The 23,733-nt window shown below is 45.1% G+C and overlaps 1 protein-coding gene and 1 non-coding gene across 2 annotated transcripts in view; both read right to left on the reverse strand.

Moving 5' to 3' along the window:
- Positions 1-23,733, reverse strand: part of TBC1D22B (TBC1 domain family member 22B) — a 65,497-nt gene that overhangs the window by 17,272 nt on the left and 24,492 nt on the right. The window contains exons 6-8 of the mRNA XM_019949929.3: positions 22,406-22,534; positions 21,085-21,150; positions 16,970-17,084 (exon numbers count right to left, since the gene is read on the reverse strand). Coding sequence (XP_019805488.1) covers positions 16,970-17,084; positions 21,085-21,150; positions 22,406-22,534 — 310 coding nt within the window. The remainder of the gene's footprint in view (positions 1-16,969; positions 17,085-21,084; positions 21,151-22,405; positions 22,535-23,733) is intronic.
- On the reverse strand, positions 12,390-12,508 carry LOC117313994 (5S ribosomal RNA). Its single transcript, XR_004528685.1, has one exon. It is a non-coding gene; the product is annotated as a 5S ribosomal RNA (ribosomal RNA).

A 23,733-nucleotide genomic window follows, 5' to 3' on the forward strand; every position in this document is an offset into this window, starting at 1 on the left:
GCTTCTCATGGAAATCCCACACTAAATGACAAGAGTGAGAGGTTGTCTATCTGGTCTGAGATACAAGCGGGGAGAACATAAGAGTCTTCTAGAAGAAGGAAGAGGCCATGTGATGTTTCCTTCCTGCCAGAGAGAGGTGGACAAGACAGGCCACCTCAACCTTCAGGTCCCTGCATGCCTGTCAGAGGCCACACATGGAAATGTTCAGGCCCTTGAGTTCTGTGCCAAACGCAGCTTATGTCCTTGGAGCCCTGTTTTGAAAACAGGGTGTTCACTGCAGTCCCTGGTGCTGCAGAGAGACACAGGCATATGATGAAATGTATTCTCTTTCATTTATGAGAATTATTACTCTATTTAGACCTACATCTGGACCTTCTTGGGAAATGTTTAACAACTCTCAGATTCTCATCCTGTATAAACAGTGTTTTTCTAATGGACATCAAGGGCTGTAAAAACCCTTTTGGGGAGGGCGGGGTGCTTTGTCAGAAAAGCTATGACCCTGGGAACACTGTAAAAGTCCATAGTTAATACAAGTAAAGTGTCAACAACAGTGCCTGGCACACAGTAGGCACAATATAGTTTATTTTAGATGAAGTTTACTAGGAATTTGTAATGACATGGGAAAGCATGTCACAGCATTGAGGGAAAGGAGTAAAGTACAAAATTATTTATGGTTTACTCTCAACTACTGCACATACAATATTTATGTGTTTGTATAATCACAGAGGAAAGATAAAGTATATCACAAAGGTTTACAGTGCTTATTCCCAAGGTGGTAGGGATAAAGAATTTTTATTTTCTTTAAGCCTTACTATTCAAAATTTCTACAATAAGCATAATTTTTATAGTCAGGAAAAAATGCACATGATTTTAGAAAAAAGGAGCTACCATTGACTATATCTGCCTTTCACCATCAAAAAAGAACAAACAAGATATTGTAAAACAACACTAAGCCTGAAGAAATGAAGACTTCAGATAATATATAAAGGTCCGTTTAAGAAACCACGCAAAAAAAATCCTTCCAAAAATACCATCTTTCTATTTTTCTAACTTAAACACTTATTGTATAGTGGGGGCTTGTGTGTGTGTGGGGGTGGCCATATATATACTATTAATTTATTTAAGTGATACTGGGCTCTAAGACCCAGCTCAGAAACTTCCTTTTTCTTGTTGCTTCATCTTACATTTCTAAGATCCTTCCGTGTTGCTGTACAGACCTCTAGTTCACTGCCCCACACAGAGCACCACCCCTTTATATATCCGTTCCCCCCATGGATGGATACCCAGGTGCCTCCAACTCCCACTACCGCGAACAATGGCCAGAGGAACCATATGAGAACCACTCTGGGCCACAGGTTCAAGTGACCTAACCTCTGGTACCACCAGACCACTCTCCAGGACCAGACGCCCAGCAGTGCACTAGGGAAGTGTGTGTTTTCCTTTTTAGTGAGTGAGACTGATCACACCAACCGTCCAAGGCAGTAGTTCCCTCTTTATGAAAATAGGGTTGTGGAACTTCCCTGGTGGTGCAGTGGTTAAGAATCCGCCTGCCAATGCAGGGGTCAGGGTTCAATCCTTGGTCCGGGAAGATTCCACATGCTGTGGAGCAACTAAGCCCATGCGCCACAACTACTGAGGCTGCGCTCTAGAGCCTGTGAGCCACAACTACTGAGCCCATGAGCCACAACTACTGAGCCCGCATGCCACAACTACTGAAGCCCGCGCGCCTAGAGCCCGTGCTCCGCAACAAGAGAAGCCACTGCAATGAGAAGTCCGCACGCCGCCATGAAGAGTAGCCCCCGCTCGCCGCAACTAGAGAAAGCCCGTGTGCAGCAATGAAGACCCAACACAGCCAAAAATAAAAATAAATAAATAGATTTATTAAAGAAAAAGAAAATAGGGTTGTAAGAAAAAAATGAAACCCACAAGGAAGGCTCAAGACAAAACCACCCCCACTATTCATACACGTTTCCCAAAAGAAAATCCAGAGTGCCACAATAAATTGAAGGGTCTTTTCCTACCTGGGCATTCTACCATTCCAGAACATTGCAGCGGGAATGTCACTGGGAATGGAAACCACACACAGCAGAGTAACAAGGGAGAAAGAGCCTGGGTCCCCAAGTAGACTGGGGAGCACAGCTGCCACATCAGCCCTGGTGACCTGTGGCTTTTCTGTCAGACAGAAGAGCACGTGGCTAAGAGCACAGACTGGAGCCAGACTGTGTGGCTCAAATCCTGGCTCTGTCACTCACGAGCTATGTGGCTTTAAGCTAGTGACTTTACCTTCCGTGCCTCAATGCCTCATCTGTTAAGGTGGTAACATCCTACCAATGTCAATGCACATTGTAAGGATTAAACAAGTCAATACACGAAAAGTGCTAACAATGCCTGTCATAAAATAAGCATTATGCAAATGTTAGCTAGTATTATTGCTATTATATGAGGAACAAATAAACTTCTACCTTGTTTAAGCCACTGTTATTTTAGATCTCTGTTATTCGCAGCCAAACCTAACCTAATTCCAAACGTACCTAAAAAATAAAAGTCAATTTTCAAAGCTTTCCATTTCCACCTTCTGGTCTCAAGGAAGAAAACTGAACATGAGGTTTAAGGTGGTAAGATACAGCTCTCAGTAACTGTGCCAGTTCCAAACCTTTAGCTGTCCAGGGGGAAAAGGGACCAGACAGGATGCTGAACCATCTCTTGGGGCCTCGAGTTGGGGGTTGTTGTTTCCCCACGTTCTGCCCTTACGCCTGGCCTGCGCGTTAGCCCGTGGCTTTCACAGTCAGCGGGAGAGCTCACCAGCATTTCAGAGAGTGGGAGGAGAGTTTAGTTCTGGCTGCTGAGAGGATAAAATTCACACATTCAGTCAAAAACTGTGAGCTGAGTGCACCATCAAAAAGCAGCAGAGAAAGGGAGGCCCAAATGCTCTCTGAAGGGCTTCATTCAGCATAAACAGTCTGTTCAGAAGGATCATTAAACGTCCCACTTGAGAAAATTCAACATATAATTGAAGAGGAACGGGAAACCATGCCAGCAACACAGTCTCCAATGAGGGCAGCGTCTCTGGTTGTCATTATGCAGCGTTCAGCCGCCAGGACTCAGACGGGAGGGAATGAGATTTTAAGGGATATTTTATGGCTGTTTTAAGACGCAAAGCATCCAAAAAGAGGAAACCCAAAAGTTCTTTATAAAAATCAAATTGCCCATTCCGGGCTTGACAAGAACATGCTGTCAAGCCCAGCATTATTAGCTAACAAAATGTCCCACCTGAGTGGTAGCCCCAGTCAAGTATTTATTTTTCTGAGAACTCCAGATCTCAGGCCTAAAATCAGCCTCACCTATGCCTCAAACACTCCCCTACGGCTTCGGGAAGAACGGCTTTTGCTTAAACTGACAAGAGTTAACTTGTCCATTAACTGCTTTAGGCATTTCCCAGGAACCATCTGTGATCGCAAGGCAATTTCTAGATTTTGTCATCTGTTGGGTCAGAATTAATCAGCCTGACTGGCAGGCATGAGAGGATTCAAGGCATCAGACTACAGACGGCCCTTCTATTTTCCAAAGCCTCTGGCTTACCTGATGCCTCTCTTTTTTTTTTTTAAACTGGACTCACAAGAATACCTTACATAATATTTTCTGATCACAAAAGTAAACTGATTGAGAAAAGAAAAAAAAAATCTTTTCAGCTATACATCTAAAGAACTTCATAAAATAAAAGTTAAACATTTCATCCAGAAAAACACAGTTTGGGGCTTCCCTGGTGGCGCAGTGATTAAGAATCTGCCTGCCAATCCATGGGACATGGGTTTGAGCCCTGGTCCGGGAAGATCCCACATGCCGTGGAGCAATTAAGCCCGTGCGCCACAGCTACTGAGCCTGTGTTCTAGAACCCGTGAGCCACAACTACTGAGCCTGCACGCCACAACTACTGAAGCCCGTGCGCCTAGAGCCCGTGCTCTGCAACAGGAGAAGCCACCGCAACGAGAAGCCCGCGCACCGCCACGAAGAGTAGCCCCCACTCACCGCAACTAGAAGAAAGCCTGTGCAGCAGCGAAGACCCAACGCAGCCAAAAATAAAAAGTTAAAAATATATATATATTAAAAAAAAGAAAAAGAAACACAGTTTTAAGAAAAGTGTCAAGGAATTCATCTGGTCACCTGTATGTAATAATTTTTAAGTGGTTCAAGTGCTATAGAAACTTATTGTTGGGTGTTACTCATCTGGTATTTTCAGTCAAGTATTTGATAGCAGCAGCTGAGACAAGGCCACCACAGCTGAGCATGTACAAAGTAGAGGGGCCCCGGGACTTCCCTGGTGGTGCAGTGGTTAAGAATCCGCCTGCCAATGCAGGGGACGTGGGTTCGATCGCTGGTCCAGGAAGATCCCACATGCCGTGGAGCAACTAAGCCCATGCACCACTACTACTGAGCCTGCACTCTAGAGCCTGCAAGCCACAACTACTGAGCCCACATGCCACAACTACTGAGGCCCACATGCCTAGAGCCCGTGCTCCGCAACGAGAAGCCACCGCAATAAGAAGCCCGCGCACCGCAAAGAAGAGTAGCCCCCGCTCGCCGCCAACTAGAGAAAGCCCGCGCAGCAGCGAAGACCCAACGCAGCCAAATAAATAAATAAATATTTAAAAAAAAAAAAAAAAGGCAGAGGGGCCCCTTGGTTAAACCCAGAAAAGTCAAACCACCTAACAAAGAAAGGGCATTGAGGACAGGGAGGAGGTTAGAGGAAAGACTTCTTCTGAGGTTCCTAAAGAGCAGAGACCCATGCCGGGCTTTTCTGCTTCATGAGGACCGTATTCCAGACTGAGTGAGAGGAGATGTGCTGTTTCCAAGACACAGAGAAGCAGCTGACCATGGAGCCCTTCCCGACGCTGTGCCTGTCAATCAGGGCAGTGACTAAAAGGTAAATATTAACTCAAAATGATCTCTGGCTGTCCACTACTCAGCGTGGGGCAGCCTGGCTAAAATTAATTTTAAAAACCAACATAGGGGCTTCCCTGGTGGCGCAGTGGTTGAGAGTCCGCCTGCTGATGCAGGGGACACGGGTTCGTGCCCCGGTCCGGGAAGATCCCACATGCCGCGGAGCGGCTGGGCCCGTGAGCCATGGCCGCTGAGCCGACGCGTCCAGAGCCTGTGCTCCACAATGGGAGAGGCCACGGCAGTGAGAGGCCTGCGTACCGCAAAAAAAAAAACCATATCACTAAACTGTCTCTACTTTCCTGAGGTTCCTGGATTACTTTTACTTTTATTTAACAAACACAAGTGACTGCTGGCTATGACCTCAGATTACATGAACCTGAACTATATGAGTATTCAGGTTATGGGGCAAGGGAGGGGCCAGGTCCAGCACACACTTCACCTTCTAGGACCTGTCCAAAGACTACCCACAGAGCCAGGCAGCATGTCACCAAGACACTGTGTATGTCAACAGGCTGTAGGGAGTCCAAGGTCCCCTGTGCCAGAGGCTCCTCATCTAGGCTCAAACATCTTGACTATGTTGGCTACCTCAATTTCTCCTCTGTTATAATTTCTCATTTTTGGGGGGGTCAGATGAGAGAGAGAGCAAGTGAGCATGCATGTGTCACTTGGTTTACCACCAGGGAGAGAGCAGGCCGGGCCCTACAGTGCCGGAGATGACAAGCTACAACTCGCCCTTGGAGAGCTTACCTCCTACAGGGGAGAAAATCCAGCACTGGACATCCCACCAAATGCTCACATTGCTCTCAACTGTCCGCTGAAAGCAGCTCAGCTCAGCACTCTGACTGGGCGTCTCCACATACATGTCTGTTGCTGGAAAGAGTCTCATATGTCTCAACTATCACATATGAGGCTGCTGCATCTATGAAGACGGGGCCAGGAGGCACCTTGAAGAAAGGGGTAAAGTTCCAAACAGGGTGAGCGCTAAAAATTCAGCATCGGTCTCACTCCCAGTTCCCTCCAAACCAGTAGCATGAAAATGCAAAGGGATATCCTTACTCTATGATTCAATTTATATAAAGTTTAGAGACAGGCAAAACTAATCGAGGTGTTAGAAGTCAGTAAAATAGTTACCCTTGTGGGGGCGAGGGGAGGGCCTGGAAGGGAACACAAGGGAACTTCTGCAGCGCTGGAAATGTTCCACTTGGGTGCTGGTTATTTAGGGGAAATTTATTGAGCTGTGCATGTAATGACATATGTACTTTAAAAAGTGTATGTTATACTTCAATACGAAATTTACATTTTAAAAGGAATAAAAGGAACGTCCTCTTAAGACAATGAAAGACTACGGAAGTCTGTCCAGATTCATCTTTGGCCTCCACACCTTGCCAGGTGGGGAGGAACAGGATCGGCAGGGCAGAGTCGGGTGTGAGATGGACAATGAAGCCTCCCAGGATCTAAGAGCACGGAGCTGGAGTATAATCCACAGCAGCCCAGGAGCAAGACACGGCAACAGGGGCCACGGTACCTGGGCATGTGGGGAGTTATTAACAACAACTCCTTTCCTCTGAAAATCTGAGTGTTAACTACCAAAAATTAACTGCATGGTTCACCCCCTCTCCTCCTTCAGGACTTTGCTCAAACATCGTCTTCTCAGTGTGACCCCAGCTCACTACCCTGATTAAAACCTGCTCCTGTTCCCACTCTTGCCAACAGGGCACAACTGTGTCCTTCTTTCCTCCTCTGTTCTCCTGCGTAGCACTTAGCTCGGTCGAGGTGACAAATACCTTACTGATTTTTCTATTTATTGTCAGTTTCTGCTCATCAGAATTTACACTCAGTGGAAGAGATTTAGTTTTACATATAATTTACATACATTAGACTACACATAAGCTCACGGTTCTGTTTTGACACATGTATACATCCGTGTAGAAAAGTGCCCCAGGGCTTCCCTGGTGGAGCAGTGGTTGAGAGTCCGCCTGCCGATGCAGGGGACACGGGTTCGTGCCCCGGTCCGGGAAGATCCCACATGCCACGGAGCGGCTGGGCCTGTGAGCCATGGCTGCTGAGCCTGCACGTCCGGAGCCTGTGCTCCATAATGGGAGAGGCCACAACAGTGAGAGGCCCGCGTACAGCAAAAAAAAAAAAAAAGTGCCCCAGTCCAAAGAGAGAACATTTCCAACACCCTATAAAGTCTCTTCTTGCCTCTTCCTAATCAATGTCCCACCAAGAGTCGACCATCGTGCTGATTTCTATCACTGTAGATTATTTATGAACTCCATTTAAATGGAATCATACATACAATGTGTACTTTTTCGGTATCTGGCTTCTTTTGTTCAACATAATGGTTTTTGAGATGATTTCTTCCATGTTCTTGCTTTTATCAGTAGTTCATTCTTTATGGCTGAGTAATATTCCATTGTGTGACCATCCATTCTCCTATTAACAGATATTTGGGTTGTTTCCAATTTTTGTCTATATTAATACAGTTGTTATGAATATTCCTATGCAGGCTTTGGGGTACTATACGCTTTCATTTTCCTTGTATAAATACCTAGAAGTGAAAGGCAGGGATTTTCGTCCACTTTGTTTATGGTCGTATCCCCAGTGCCTAGAGCAGCGCCTGGCACGGTGTAGTTCCTCAATAAGTATTTGCTGAATGAGTGATGGAACTCCATCTCCATCCCTTATGAGAGAGAACTTTTGACTATCTCAGCATAGTAGCAGAATACTGTAATTCACTGCCCTCCAGTGGCCAAGCCCAGCAAAGCTGCACTATTTCCTGAATATCTAGCAACGTTATGAAATTTTCATTCTTTCATTCATCTAGACATGTATGGAATGCCTATTTTGGACACCAAAATAAAAGCACTGGGAATATAAATATGTTTAAAATAGTCTCTGGCCTCAAAGAACCATACAGTCTGGTGGGAGAGGGTAGGAGGGAAACACAATAATTGGTGTGGTAAAGTCCTACAAAGGGGAAATGCACAGGGTTATGGAAAGAGTACCACTGGGGTGGTGGGGGTAGGGAAGAAGTCTCAGGGCAGGCTTCCAGGAAGTAGGGGTGTCTTAAAGGATGCAAAAGGACTAGCCCAGGGGATAAAGAGGTGGTACAGGACAAGGCTTTAGATTAAAACTGTCAATTTTGGATTTCTGAGTTTAAGAGGTGAGGCAGGAGGTAGAGCACACAGGGCCTTGCACAAGCTAGAGAATCTGGACTTTTTTTTTTGGCTGTGCTGTGTGGCTTGCAGGATCTCAGTTCCCCAACCAGGGATTGAACCCGGGCCATGGCAGTGAAAGCCCAGAATCCTAACCACTAGGGCACCAGGGAACTCCTGAGAATGTGGACATTTTAACTGTAGGTGATAGGACGCTAGTGAAGGGTTTTAAGCAAAGGAACTGCACTGACAAGTCTGTGTTTAAATGGTGTGAAAGATGGGAAGAACGGGACAAAAACCAGAGATGGGAAAACACACTTGGCCATTTCAGCAATCCAGGGCTAAGCTAGGGTAGTCACAGGAGGAATAGAGGGGGAAGCAGATTCAAGAAATATTTAGGACATGAAATCATCAGAGCTCTGTAACTGATTGGATATGCAAGAATGAGAAAAAAGGGCTTCCCTGGTGACGCAGTGGTTGAGAGTCTGCCTGCTAATGCGGGGGACACGGGTTTGAGCCCTGGTCTGGGAGGATCCCACATGCCGCGGAGCAACTGGGCCCGTGAGCCACAACTACTGAGCCTGCGCGTCTGGAGCCTGTGCTCCGCAACAGGAGAGGCTGGGATAGTGAGAGGCCCGCGCACTGCAATGAGGAGTGGCTCCCGCTTGCCGCAACTAGAGAAAGCCCTCGCACAGAAACGAAGACCCAACACAGCAAAAATAAATTAATTAATTAATAAACTCCTACTCCCAACATCTCCTTTAAAAAAAAAAAAAGAATGAGAAAAAAGAATTACAAACAAGTCTTAGCATTTCTGACTTAAGTGACCGGAAATGCTGGCAACTGAGAGAAAAGGGTGGCTGGGTATGGAGAGGAGTTAGTCAAACACTGAGTCTGAGGAGCCTAGAGATAGCAAAGATTGTCACTATACATAAATAACTATAACCCACTCCTCCTTGGTGAAAGGACCCATAAGGGTACTGGCCACCTGGGATACAGACTGTGTTTTCCAGGCTCACTTGCAGATGGGAATGGCCATAAGACTAAGTTCAGACAAGAGAGATTCAAAACCAAGTGTCATGTACTTGGGAAGTGTCCTTCAACAGAAGGAGTATGCCTTTCTTCCTTTCCCCCTCCACACTGGCTGGAATATAGATGTGACGGCTAGAGCACAAGCAGCTATCTTGGATCATGAGTACAAAAACACACGCTGAGAATGGCAGGACGACAGAGAGAGGAGGCTGGATCCCTGATACCATGGAGCCCCAGACTACTTACCTCCTGACTTTTAATGTGAGAGAAGTAAGCTTTTCTCTCCTGCTTAAGGTATTGGTTCCCTGTCAGTGCAGACAAGCTAATCCTAACTGGTCATTTATGACATATCTAAGTGTAAATGTCACGCAGGGAACACGAGTCAGAGGTATGGGAAAGACTTCCCTTCTGGGAGTTCTACTGCTGTCATGCTTCTAAGTAAAACCTGAAATGAAAATCCTGCTGTACTACTTCATGCAGAGGAGAAGAGGGAGAGTTATTTGACAGTGTTTCATTTTGTAACGAAAGAAATCACCAGGCACCACTCTCCTTCTGAAAACAGGACATGTCATGAGCCCCACTTTTCTATACAATTTCCTCATTTGCATCACTTAAACAGTTGCTGTTACGCAGCTTAATTTGGTGATGGCCACATCATCGATTACATTTGACCTTAATATGTTCCAAGCTAGATCAATAATGTCATCTAAGTCCAAAAGGTTTTGGAGATGAGAGTCTAAAGGCATTCCACCATCTCAGGGGTCACAGTCCAGAGACTGTATCTCCCCAGGGGTGACCCTCCAGCATTGTCACCTCTGGACCCAGACATAGCTGGCTTATCCACAGAGGACCCACTTCTATGTGAGCAGCTGGTTTCAGCAGATAAACAGGCTACTGGGGGGCTAAGCCAGCTACAGAAAAATCCTCTAGCAACTCAGAGGAGAGTCACTGGTTCCCCCCGTTTTCAACTATTTTACAACAAACATGACACAAAGCATGAAGCCAGCTCAGGTACCAATTTATAAAAGTAATAAAGAAGAGACAGGGGAGGAGATAGGAGAGAGGCCAAACAGTGTTCTGGTGGCATGTGGATCCCACAGCTCTACTAGGACACATCCTCCATGCTACAGCTCAGTAAGATGGGGCGGTGGGCTAAGGCTGCCTGATGATACCTGCCTGGGATGATGAGGGCAACTGCCTGGCCTGTTCCATGGGTGAAGGATACCTGAGGCCTCCTGTGGTAGGGAGAGTCATATCAGAGAGGTCATGACAACACACCTCGCACAGTAGCTGCCTTACTAGGATATGGCACTATTAGAGAAGGGAAGAAAAGCAGCATTATTACTCAGACAAGAGAACTATTCTTGAAGGCCACAAACAATGTTGAATCTATGTTCAGGAAAGGCCTTGAGGCTGGAGGGAAGTCTGTATGCCTTGTTTCTTTGAAGCTTAATTTATACCCAGCAACCGATGAACAGACAAATAAAATGTGGTATATTCATACAATGGAATATTTATTTGACCATGAAAAGGAATGACCATTTTTATGAAATGTCCAGAAAAGGCAAATCCATAGAGACAGAGAGTAGATTAATGGTTGCCTAGGAACAGGGGGGGGTGCAAGGGCTTGGGAGTGATGGCTAAGGGGTACAGGGTTTCTTTTTGGGCTGATGAAAATATTCTAAAATTGACTGTGCTGATGGTTACACAATTCTATAAATATACTGAAAACCACTGAATTGTACACTTTAAATGGGTGAATTGTATGGTATATGAATGCCATCTCAACAAAGCTGCTATCAAAAAAAGAAAAAAATACCCCAACAAACTAATTTGTAAATTTACTGCACCTCCAATAAAAATTCAGAAGGGTTCCCTACATCCTGAATTTGGCAAGTTGATTCTAAAGTTGACCTGGAAGAAGAGCCAAGACAATTTTTACCAAAGGATGATGAAAGAGACTGGCCCTGAAATAATAATAAAACACACTACAAAGGTCAAAAATCCAAGCTGTTGGTACATGCATAGAAATGGAGATAAATGGAACAGAAATGAGTAAACCATATAAATAAAGAAATTTATATTATATTATGAAAAGGGATCTCACATGAGTGAAGAAAGGATGTACTATTTATAAATAGTGTTGAAAAAATGAACTATCCAGTTGGAACAGTAACTTTAAATCTCAGCCCCCACTGTACAGGAAAATAATTTACTAATGGAATTTAAAAAGCTAAATGTAAAATCAAAACCACAAACATATTAGAAGAACACATGGAAGAATATTCTTATAATATTGGGGTGGGGAAAGACTTCCTAAGCAATATACCGAATCTAAAAACCATAAAGGAGGAGGTATTTCCTTCATGTCCTTCTCACACTTTGCAATGACTTGTTTAATTTTTTGTGAGCCCCTTAACCCCTACACTAGATGGGAGGCTCCGTAAGGGCAGGGCCCACATCTGTTATCTTAGTCACTCTATCCTCTGGCACATAGGAGGAGCTCAATAAATACCTGTCGAACGGACAGATTTGACCACATAAAAATTAGGAAGTGCTACATTAGGAGACACAATAAACAAATTTGAAAAGACAAATGATGGTCTGGGAGGGAAAAAAAAGAATTAGCTTGAACTATATAAAATTCCCATGGAGGGATGCGGCAAAAATCGTTGAATATTAGCAATTTCATGTGGTTTGACCTAATATTTTTAACACATAGCAGATGAAAAATGAATATATCTAATCCACACAAAGCTCTTACAAAACAAGACCAACAGTCCAATAGAAAAAACTGGATAGGACTTCCCTGGTGGTGCAATGGTTAAAACTCCGCCTGCCAATGCAGGGGACATGGGTTTGATTTGGTCTGGGAAGACCCCACATGCCACAGAGCGACTAAGCCCGTGCACCACAACTACTGAGCCTGCACTCTAGAGCCCACGAACTACAATTACTGAGCCCACGTGCCACAACTACCGAAGCCCACACGCCCTAGAGTCCAGGCGTGGCAACTGCTGAGCCCATGTGCTGCAACTACTGAAGCCTGTGCACCTAGAACCCGTGCTCCTCAACAAGAGAAGCCACCGCAATGAGAAGCCCACACACCGCAACGAAGAGTAGCCCCCGATCGCCGCAACTAGAGAAAGCCCACGTGCAGCAACAAAGACCCAACGAAGCCAAAAATAAATAAATAAATAAATAAATAAAGTTATTTTTAAAAAAACGATAAAACTGGATAAAAGAATTTTTTTTCTTTTAAGCCTACAGCACCCGGTATTCCCAGGCGGTCTCCCATCCAGGTACTAACCAGGCCCAACCCTGCTTAGCTTCCGAGATCAGACGAGATCGGACACATTCAGGGTGGTATGGCCATAGACTGGATGAAAGATCTGAACAAGCAGATGACAAAAGAAACAAATGCTAATACACAAAAGAAAAGATAAACCACCTCACTGAAGAGCAAGTGGAAATAAAAATTGAAAGACAAACCACGGTTTATTTGCCAAATTGGTGAAACACAGTTAGACTAAAATACCCAGTTTTGCTAAGGATGTGAAGAGTGCACCCAAACATTAGTGGTTGGAGTATAAACTGCTGTAAACCTTTTCACAGTGTAATTTTGGAGTGGTACCTATTTGGCATGCTTTTAGGACTAGTAATTTCCGTTCTATGGGCTCTCTTTCAGGGAAACATGTATTTTAACACGAATGCATAAGAAAATATGTACAAGGATACTCATTGAAATGTTCTTTATAATAGCTAAAAATTGTAGATTATTTAAATGTCCTATTATAAAAGAATTGTTTACTATAGTAAAATTTGATGAAAGTAATTGCTGAAAGTGATGAGGTAGATCCATATGTCCAAATTTGGAAAGCTGGCCAGATATTTGTAAATGAAAACAAGCAAGATAGAGAAAAGTATGGATAAGTTTGATCCCAGTTTTCTGGATACAACAAAGAAAAATAATATATGCAGCTCTATCCGCACACAGGAAAAGGACTGGAAAAATACACACCAAGAGGTCAACAGTAGTTATCTCTGGTGATGGGGCGGGTAGCAGTGAGGTAATAAAAATTCTATATTGTTTTTATTTTTTTTAATAAATTTATTTAATTATTTGTTTATTTTTGGCTGCGTTGGGTCTTCGTTGCTGTGCGCGGGCTTTCTCTAGTTGCGGCGAGCGAGGGCTGCTCTTTGTTGTGGTGTGCGGGCTTCTCAGTGCAGTGGCTTCTCTTCGTTGCGGAGCACAGGCTCTAGGCACGCGGGCTTCAGTAATTGTGGCATGTGGGTTCAGTAGTTGTGGCTCACGGGCTCTAGAGCGCAGGCTCAGTAGTTGTGGCACACAGGCTTAGCTGCTCCGCAGCATGTGGAATCTTCCCAGACCAGGGCTCGAACCCGTGTCCCCTGCATTGGCGGGTGGATTCTTAACCACTGCGCCACCGGGGAAGTCCTTGATTTTTTAAAATGAGTATGTACCTCTACTGTATTTTTTTTTTTTTTTTAAGAAAAGGAGCAATAAGAAATGTGCTGCCTGCTTTGGAGCAGGGAATGGAGAAGAGGGAGCCACTAAGTTGAGATACCACCAATCTCTAAGTTGGTGCTACCTCTAAGTTGAGATACCACCAATTCTTATAAAAAGCACAAGTATTTAGGTCAAAGACCTAGGTTTGAGTTTGGGAAGCTCATTTAAAATAGATTGATACAGGGCTTCCCTGGTGGTGCAAGTGGTTGAGAGTCTGCCTGCTGATGCAGGGGACACGGGTTCGTGCCCCGGTCCGGGAAGATCCCACATGCTGCAGAGCGGCTAGGCCCGTGAGCCATGGCCACACACACACACACACACACACACACACACACACACAAAAAGGTTGATACATCTACCTTAAAGAGATATTGGGGGCTACTAAATGAAATCAGCAATGGTTTCACTGGTCAGCAAGTGAGACTGACAAACCAAACACCCAGAGCAGAATGCAGTCATATCAAAAGACCTAGGTTTGAGTTTGGAAAGCTCATTTAAAATAAGGTTGACACATCTACCTTAAAGAGATATTGAGGGCTACTAAATGAAATCAGGTAAGTCAAAGTACTTTGCAAATGGTAAAGTGCTTTAAAAAATCAGGGTTATATTACAGGTTGGCCTGGCAAGTCCTAGTTTGAAAACTGGAAAAATAAGGGTTAAAGGTACAAACGCCTAAGGAAAAGAGACATGGATGGGAACTGATAGATTAAGAGAGACTTAAGAGACATATCAACCAATTAGTAGAATGTGTGGACCTGATTTGAACCCTGATTCAAACAAACTGTTAAATATATTTACGGGAATCAAGAAAATTCGAATAGTGTTATATATTAGATTATATTAAGGACCTATTATAACTTTTTAGATGTAATAATTGCATTACAGCTGTGAGTTTCTTTAATCATTATCTTCGAAAGGTACATATGGAAATATTTATGGATGAAATTATATGGTGCTTGACAGTGAGATTTGCTTACTCACAAAGATGAGTGGGTGAAGAATGGACAGAGTTATGAAGTTGCATGACAGGTATATAAGGATTTATGGTATTATTTTTTCTACTTGTACATATGCTTGAAACTGAAAAGTTTTTGTAAAAAAAGAATGGGCCCCGCCTTCCTAGTTCTAGGAGGAGGTACCAAATACCCATCTGAAGTCTGCTGCAGAGGTGAAACTGAGTACAGCCTTGCCAAGAAAGGCTTCCTTGCTGAGGAGGGGCAGAGAAGCCCATGCTTCACTGTGTAAACGCTGTGGGTCAGCAATGGTTTCACTGGTCAGCAGGTGAGACTGACAAACCAAACACCCAGATCAGAATGCAGTCATATCTATCAAAGAAAGGCAGAGTGGACTTCCCTGGTGGTGCAGTGGTTAAGAATCTGCCTGCCAATGCAGGGGACACAGGTTTGAGCCCTGGTCTGGGAAGCTCCCACATGTCGCAGAGCAACTAAGCCCGTGCGCCACAACTACTGAGCCCGCGCTCTAGAGCCCTCGAACCACGACTACTGAGCCCATGAGCCACAACTACTGAAGCCCACAGGCCTAGAGCCCGTGCTCCGCAACAAGAGAAGCCACCACAATGAGAAGCCCACGCACCACAACGAAAAGTAGCCCCTGCTCATTGCAACTAGAAAAAGCCCGTGCACAGCAACAAAGACCCAATGCAGCCAAAAATAAATAAATAAATTTATTAAAAAACAAAAGAGAAAGGCACAGTGCTTGGTGCGGCTGATGGTAGCAATGGGATGGGCGCCTATAGAAGGTAAAGGAAAATTTGGTACAAAATATAAATGACAGCTAACAAGATAGTTAATATCCAATTAGAACTGCAGCTGCTGAGGATTTCCCTTAATTGGCATAAAAACTGGCAATGCCAGCGTTCAGACCTCAAATGTAGATTAATGAATGGATTAATACCTTCCTAGGCTCATCCTTGAATACCATTTCAGAAAAGTACTACTGCAAGAATCAACCCCCAAATCCCAACAGACCAGCTGCACCACTCTTTAATAAGGTTAAACCACACAGAATTAAGGTGCCTCTGAAAACTGACCTATTAATGTGAGGGGAAAATGAAAGTTCTCCAGCAAAAGCTTTATTTATGTGCTTTTGCTTAGGGTCACTGGACAGAGTGGACAAGAGTGTGACCTTCCACCCTTACTCCCAGTTCTGCCCTGGCTGCTGTCACTTAAGGGGAACAAGGAATGGCATCATTAGGTTGCCTTACGTTCTGAGTAATGAAAAATTAAAAAGGCTGCCACATGAAAGACCAAAACACCACGCCTTTGAGTCCCACCAGAAAACCTGAATGGGAAGGATCAAGTGAGACATTTCTTATGCCCTCCCCCTCCAAGGGGCTCCACTCCAGTCCCCTTCTCATTACCATCCTACCCCCTGCAATGGCTTTCTATGAAAAGAATAACCCACCGCCCTCAGAGTCTGAAGAAGAGGGTTCTGGTCCTAGCCCTGCCACTAATAAGGAGGCAGGGAATCTCACAATCCATCCGTGAAATGAGGGGAGTAGACGGATAGTTTTCTAAAATCCTTTTCAATGTTCTTGTTCCCACCTGAACTTCTCTTTGACTAAGAGAACAAAGCACCAGGCCATGACAGATAGGTTTTCCTATGAGTCTTGAAGCACAAGTGACTGAGGAAACCAAAAAAGTGGAGGATCCTCGATGCCTTTTAAGACTCTGCCTGATTTAGGCCTGGCCGGAGCAGGTGGCTGGAGCTGTAAGAAAACCTAACTGCTGCCGTGACAGCGAATCACTCTATTCAAAGTGACAAGAACCCAGTGGGGTGAGAGGTGAAGAAAGAGGAGGAGAAACCAAGGTCCCAGAGCTCTCCTTGGCCCATTCCATTACCTCCAGTGTGAGCTGGATTCTGGCACCTTTCCTGCTCTATACGTCCACATCCTGCTCCTAAGATACAGCATGTGAACTGAAGTGTGAAGGCCTAATGTATAATCTAAAATTCCAGCTTTCACAGATGAGGGCCTGCATTTGAGACGAGTTCAAAATAATCCAAAAGGAACCTCAGTCAAACCATCAAACCATCTGTTTATGGCAGAACATAAATATATCAATTTGGTCATTCTTTGGCAAAGGTCTTCTTAGGTGAGATCTGCGACCATCTCGAGAGAGAAATTCCTGGCTGCTGCTGCAGCTGCTGTTAAAAGAGGTTTAGCTGTGTATTCTAAAGCCACTATCTTTTTTTTCAGCAAGACGTGCCCACTGGCTGCACTCTTGGGAAAAACAAACAGACCACAGATAAGAAAGAGCAATAGCTTGTTCAACTTGGTACTCATGCTTCTTACCGACATATTCTGAGAGGAAGACGACAAAGAACGGAGTGACCAGGTCATTAATTCCTTGGACATACCCACTGGCAGGGTGTCGGATGGCCCAAATAAATAGAATTCTTTCGAAGATCTAGGAAAATGAGAAAAAAAGACAACATGATGTTAAATCACGGGGATACTCTCCCTCCCTCCATTTACCTACCTCACAATTTAACTCAGCGTTGCTACAGAATTTGTAGAAAAAATTTTAAAATATTGTGGACAAAGGCAGTCTACAAATATAAAGTTTCTAAGACACTAACTGTTTTTAAACAGGGGTAGGTGCTTCTTGCCCTTTCTCTTTTCAGTATTTAGCCAACGTGATATAAAATTGGGAAACGTAAAGGAGAGTGACACAAATGGCTTAGAAAAAGGTTTGCTGTGGATGTCATTAATTCAGGCCACCATGCTCATTTGTAGATGCTGTTTCTCTATTTCCAGGAGCAAGATATCAGAATATCTAAGTTCTGATACATTTTCTAAATCTCTTTCGGTCATTACAGGATTTAAAGAGGAAATGCCTTCTTTACCACACTCCCCTTTCTCCCTGCTGAGACGGAAGGAGATCTAGATCTGGATTTAGTTCTAACCCAGCTTGACTAGGAACCAGTGACAGACTCTAAATGCAGGAAGTCATTTCACATATCAGGATGCAACCCAGACGTTTACTGGGGACAGGAAGCCAAATAAATCAAATCCTATGGACTCCTCCAGCCAGGAACTTGAGAACAGAGATGTCAGCCAGGGCCTCCATGGGGAAAGCCTCTGGGGTTAAGTACATTAGCCACAAGAGGCCAGAGGACTAGACTGGGGAGAAAGAAAAAATCTTTTTTTGGCCGCACTGCACAGCACGCAGGATCTTAATTCCCCAACCCGGGATCGAATCCGTGCCCCCTGAAGTGGAAGCACAGAGTCCTAACCACTGGACCACCAGGGATGTCCCTAAAAAGATCTTTATGGTCCTTTTACAGAGTCCGGCCCTGTCGCACTCTGTTACACTCCTCTCTGTTTTCACTATGCCCTTGGAGCTTTTCCCCTGTCTTCTCTCAGCTTGCTGACACTCATCCCCTGGCTTCATCCTGCTGACCACAACTCCTGGGCCCAATACATTCCTTAGACAGGCTTTGACTGGGCTGCCTCAGGTCTCTGAACCACACCAGAGGGATGACAGAGGTGGTAATGACTACATGTGGAGGGACAGGAGATTTGGGGCCTCCACAGCACCTGGCTCTGCAGAGCCCAGAGTCAGTCAGCTCTGCAGGCAAATTGAGGAGGCCCTCTCGGAGGTCAGCTGCAAGGGAAAAAAAACCTCCCATGGGGAAAAGTAAAAAGGAAGTGGTCGTATGGTTTTGGAGTTGGTTAGCCAGTGTAGGAGAGACGTGGAGAATCTAGACACAATAAAGGATGTTTCCCAGCCCTTGTGTTGAGTCTGCCTTCCAGCTGGCAGAGACAGCCAAGAAATACTCCCACCGTCAACACCCCTGCCCTCGCAGGCAGTGAGAGCAAAGCCCAGCCTGGAAGGAGTTGGCCTCTGCCTCCACTAGATGGGCCCACTTGCTCCCCGGGGCTGAGCAAAGGGTGCGGCGTCCTCATTTGTGTTAGGCCCAACACTCCAATGGGACCCCTCTTACATTCCTTGCTGCTAAATACCCTCCTCCCTCCCTTGAAACTGTGGCTCAAGCTAGACCCACCAGGAAGATCTCAAGAGTTCCCTGCTCCACTCTGTCTCCTCACACCTCCTGTGGCCTGTGTCTGTCTGGATGTCTCTGTTAAAAGCTCTTCCAGATCAATCCTTCTGAAGGACTTATCACAGCTTCTACTTCACACTATCAGCTCCTTGTGAATACACAAATCCCTGGTGACTGGCTTAAACAATGGCCAAGCGCAGGGAAGCTAGCCATTCAGAATCAGGAGACCTGCAATAATCCCTCTCTAGTAAGGATGGGACAGTGCAGACACTGTACTCACACTGTACAAGTGAAAATGCCAAAGAGATGGAAATAGATGAGCACCAAGCCTGGTTACCAGGGGAGACCATGGAATCTTCCCTACAGAAAAAGCCTGGGACAATCTTGTCTACCTCTGAGACACCTCTTCTACTAGTGTGGGTAATTCTCACTTACTATAGTCAATTCTCAAGTATCTTTAGGTTTATAAAACGAGTTTTTCAATACTCAATGTTACTTAATTTATTCTGTTTATGATAACTACAGTCTGCTAGATGGAAAGGTGATTCAAGAAACATTGGGAAGACTACAGTTTGAATTTCTTTCTCTGTAGGCAGGTTCCACTACTAGGAGAAGCCTTTTAAATAAACTACTTTCCCTCTCTCCAAATTTAAAGTAACCATGCACAGGCAAGAGAGAAGAATCGGAACATCTTCAAGTTAAAATGAGGAATAAGCAGGGCTGAGCCATGGGAAACTGAACGGGAGACACAAAGGGATCCCGGGCGGCTTTCAGCTTCCTTTGAGCTGACTCTTACAGGTAAAATAATGGTGTCACCCTCAAAATCTTCTTTATGCTAGTGGTAAGTTATGAGGGATCCCATCAGTAGACACATCTATATTTAAACGGAATTATGAGTATAATCTAAAGTCAAACAGAAATTATTTTGAGCATTTTTTATCACGTTTTCTCTATTATGAGGATGAGTGAAAATATAATTCAAAGAGCACTTACATCCAGTATCCTAGCTACTATGAAGCTGCAAAGGAAATCCCTAATCTTCAGGAGTTTATATCAATACTTACTGCTTGGTCAAAAGATTAACAGTCCCACTGAAACCTTTCATGTGCTTTGCCAACTTGTTAGGTCTCAACATATCACTACTAATTGACTTCTGGGTAGGTACCCAAAAGAATTTAAAACAGGGACTCAGATATTTGCACACCCACGTTCACAGCAGCATTACTCACAATACCCCAAAGGTGGAAGCAACTCAAGTGTCCACTGACAGATGGCAGATCAACAATACGTCTTATACAAATATAATGGAATATCATTCAGTCTTAAAAAGGAAGGAAGGGGGGCTTCCCTGGTGGCGCAGTGGTTGAGAGTCCGCCTGTCGATGCAGGGGACAGGGGTTCGTGCCCCGGTCCGGGAAGATCCCACATGCCGCGGAGCGGCTGGGCCCGTGAGCCATGGCCGCTGAGTCTGCGCGTCCGGAACCTGTGCTCCACAAGGGGAGAGGCCACAACAGTGTGAGGCCCGCATACCACCAAAAAAAAAAAAAAAAAAAAAAAAAAAAGGAAGGAAGGGGACTTCCCTGGTGGTCCAGTGGTTAAGACTCTGTGCTTCCTATGCAGGGGGCACAGGTTCGATCCCTGGTTGGGGAACTAGGATCCCACATGCTGCGCGGTGCGGTCAAGAAAATAAATAAATAAAAATAAAAAGGAAGGAAATTCTGACACATGCTACAACATGGATGAACCTTGAAGATATTATGCTAAGTGAAACAAGCCAGTCACAAAAGGACAAATACTGTATGATCCCACTTATTTGAGGTACCTGGAATAGTCAAATTCATAGACACAGAAAGTAGAATGACAGTTGCTGGGGGATGGAAAGTTATTGTTTCATGTGTACAGAGCTTCAGTTTGGGAAGATGAAAAAAAGTTGTAGAGATGGATTGTGGTAATGGTTGAACAACAATATGAATGTACTTAATGTCACCGAACTGTACACTTAAAAATGGTTAAAATGGTAAAATGGTAAATTTTGTTACGTATGTTTTCTACACACACACACATACACACCACTACCAGCTAGGTAAAGCAGAGCAAACACAGGACAAGGAATTCTAGGGTGTAGTTTCTGTCTTCATTCTGTCACCAGGTAGACTCAAGATGCTAGGCAAGTCCCTTAGCCTCTCAAAGTGCTACTCAGCCCACAGGTTTGTTATGAGGTTTGAATGAGAATGCATAAGAAAGTGCTCTGAAAGGACCAAAGCTCCTTTGGGAACACAAGGTACGATCACGATTAGCCTTAAACCTGCCCAAGCCTAGAGGGAGGGCTAGGCACACATCCACACAGACGGTGCCACAGAAGGATGGGGGGAGGAGGACTGAGAATGTTGAGCACTTCCCTCACCTCCTGTACAAGTGGTTGCTGGAACAATGGAATGAGAGGATTCGTCCTTGGAATGTCGATGTGAATCTGAAAAAGAGAAGCCGTATCCAAAAACACAAATGCCAGTTTGTTCTTTTGAGAAGTTATTTTCTTAGGAACCGGAAATCAAGGGAGTAAGAGTAAGAGCACAATTTACCTTTAGAAAGAATTGACTGACATACAAAAATAGTCTAGTTAAACCTACCTACCTGTGCATCTGGAATACATTCCCATGACAGCAATAGCTTTTTGAACAGTGAGGAAACCTTCCCAAATAAACCACTTACACCAAACAGCAATAGGCTTCACAACTTAAGAGAATCACCCGCTTTTTTCCTATTGTCTGGAATCTGTTTTACTCTGGGCTGGTACTTATTTAACAGGTATGATCAAAATGTGTATGGCTCTTTCAGATTCTTACTCAACAGTTCCCAAGAAGTAAAAGAGCTCTGAAAGCTGCAAAAACATGCCAGGATAGAGAACTAGACGGAGCTGGCCTTTAATAACTGGCACTGAAAGTTCTGACTTCTGTTACCAAAGAAGTCATGATGATTGGTTTTGGCTTCGGGATTTCCCAAATGTCTAACAATCCTAAGGACTGTGTCAATAGCCGCAGAGGCTACTTCAATTCTTGGAGCTTGTTGTAGACAGTTGCCTCCCCCAGTATTTTCCCCTCTGCAACCACGAGACTCCCCTTCACACCCTCCACCTTTCTGCAGGCTGTGGGGACCACTATGCGCAACGATAGAACACCCCCTGCTAAGGCTGCTGAGGGCTATGGCTCCTGCAGACAGACAAACATGGTTGCTAAAGAGGCACTGCAGCTGCCAGAAGGACACACTGATGTCACAGTCCAGAGGGATGGACCACAGAGTGAACTCATCTTTCAGCTTGTGTCCCATAACCCTTACTACTCTCTGTGTGGTCTGTGGACCAGCAGCAGGTGGCATCACCTGGGAGCTCATTAGAAGTGAAGGTCTCACCCCAGGCCTCCTGAATTAGAATCTGCATTTTACCATAATCCCTAGTTGGGATTTTATCATAATCCTAGATGATGTGTACGCACATTAAAGTCAGAGAAGCACTGCCACTGACCAGAACCCCCCAGAATCTATCTATTTAAATGGCTAAGATAAGAGCTACTGAATTAGAAAGGGGGGAAGTAGTTCTGGGAATAAATTTAATTCCTAACCAGCACACTGTAGCCTGAAGACTTGGAAAACTCGCACCCCAAGAGCACTTCCAGGAGCCACACCTTAAGATTATGACTAGTGAGCAAAAGGGCAGCAGGCAATGACTGTACCTGTCTGTAGGTATCCTGGTGATGTTCCTCATTTCGAGAGTCATAATACTGTTCAATGAAGCCAAAATACTCCTCCCGCTTCCGCTGCAAGGTCAACTTCCTCCTCTCGGTGTTTGCTGGGAGATAGCCCTGTAGAGAGGACTGCTAGTCAGATGGGGACAGGCACTGGTTGGATGAATCCTTACTTTTTATTATAGCCTGAGCAGTGGCTTGGAAACTATCAAAGGAACCAAAAGAAAGCTGCCAAGACACAAGCGTAAATCCCATCTTGGTTCTGGCCACCCAGTGTTTGCCCTCTCCTCATTCAATGAGATGCACATGTGGGCAGATGAAGCACGGCCAGCCAGGGTTATTTACCCCTGCACCCCCTGCACTGCGCTAGGAGCAGGTACTACTGGAGCACTGCGGAGCTCCGGAGCTGGCACAGGAGAGAAGCGAATGTAGGTCAGTAGGAGGGAACTGGACCTGAGTCAGGACCTCCTGGGGCTGCGTGTGCACGAGGCAAACCTTCCCAGGGTCACGGGGAGGTGGCCACCTCTGTGGCATATCTCAGTGGTGTGCCACGTGAGTCGGTGCCGGTTACACATTCTTTTCTACGGTAACATTCAGAATTACCAGCTTAGGAACCTGAATGGAATCTGCAACACAGCAGCTGCAACGTCCAGACACAGAACTGCTGGCAGCAGCCCCCCTCCTGGCCCCAGCTCCAGGCCAACTTACATTCTTATCCCTGGTCTAGATCCCACTCTCAATTCTTACATCTCCTGTTCCCCTTCCATTCTCACCACATCTACTTCTGATAGCATTCAAACTTAGAAGAAGCTGGGGCAATGATTACACGGCTGCAAGACTGGGGGTGGGGGCAGTCAGGAGAGAGCCATCCTCTTGCAGGCAGCTAAGGGATACATTCCATAGCGAGCGAGCGAGCAAGCGCCTGGAGAGCAGGGGCTGTGCCGTCTTCACTTCCCTATATCCTCACAGCACCTGGCACCATGCCTGGCGAACAGCAGGCCCTCAATAAATCCTTATAGGATTTATTGAACGAATGAATGAATTTTACAGGCTCAGGAAGTCAAAGTGTTCGTATCACAGTGATAGGCACAGTGCTCCGTTACTTAGTGAAAGTGGGACTAGGGCAGGCTTCTGAGGGAGGCCCGTTTATCAACTCTTCACAGTTGCAAAGTGGGTTTAACCACCTTGGTTATTCCTACTGAAAAAGGAGGGAAGCCCAGGGAATGTGGGAGCCTGTTCAAACAAGTACTGGCTCACCCAGCCTCACTGTATTCTTCCTCCTTGGTGCTGAGAAGGCGAGATCAGGACTATAGGCA

Source organism: Tursiops truncatus, chromosome 10, assembly GCF_011762595.2.
Source record: "Tursiops truncatus isolate mTurTru1 chromosome 10, mTurTru1.mat.Y, whole genome shotgun sequence".
Lineage (NCBI taxonomy): Eukaryota > Metazoa > Chordata > Mammalia > Artiodactyla > Delphinidae > Tursiops > Tursiops truncatus.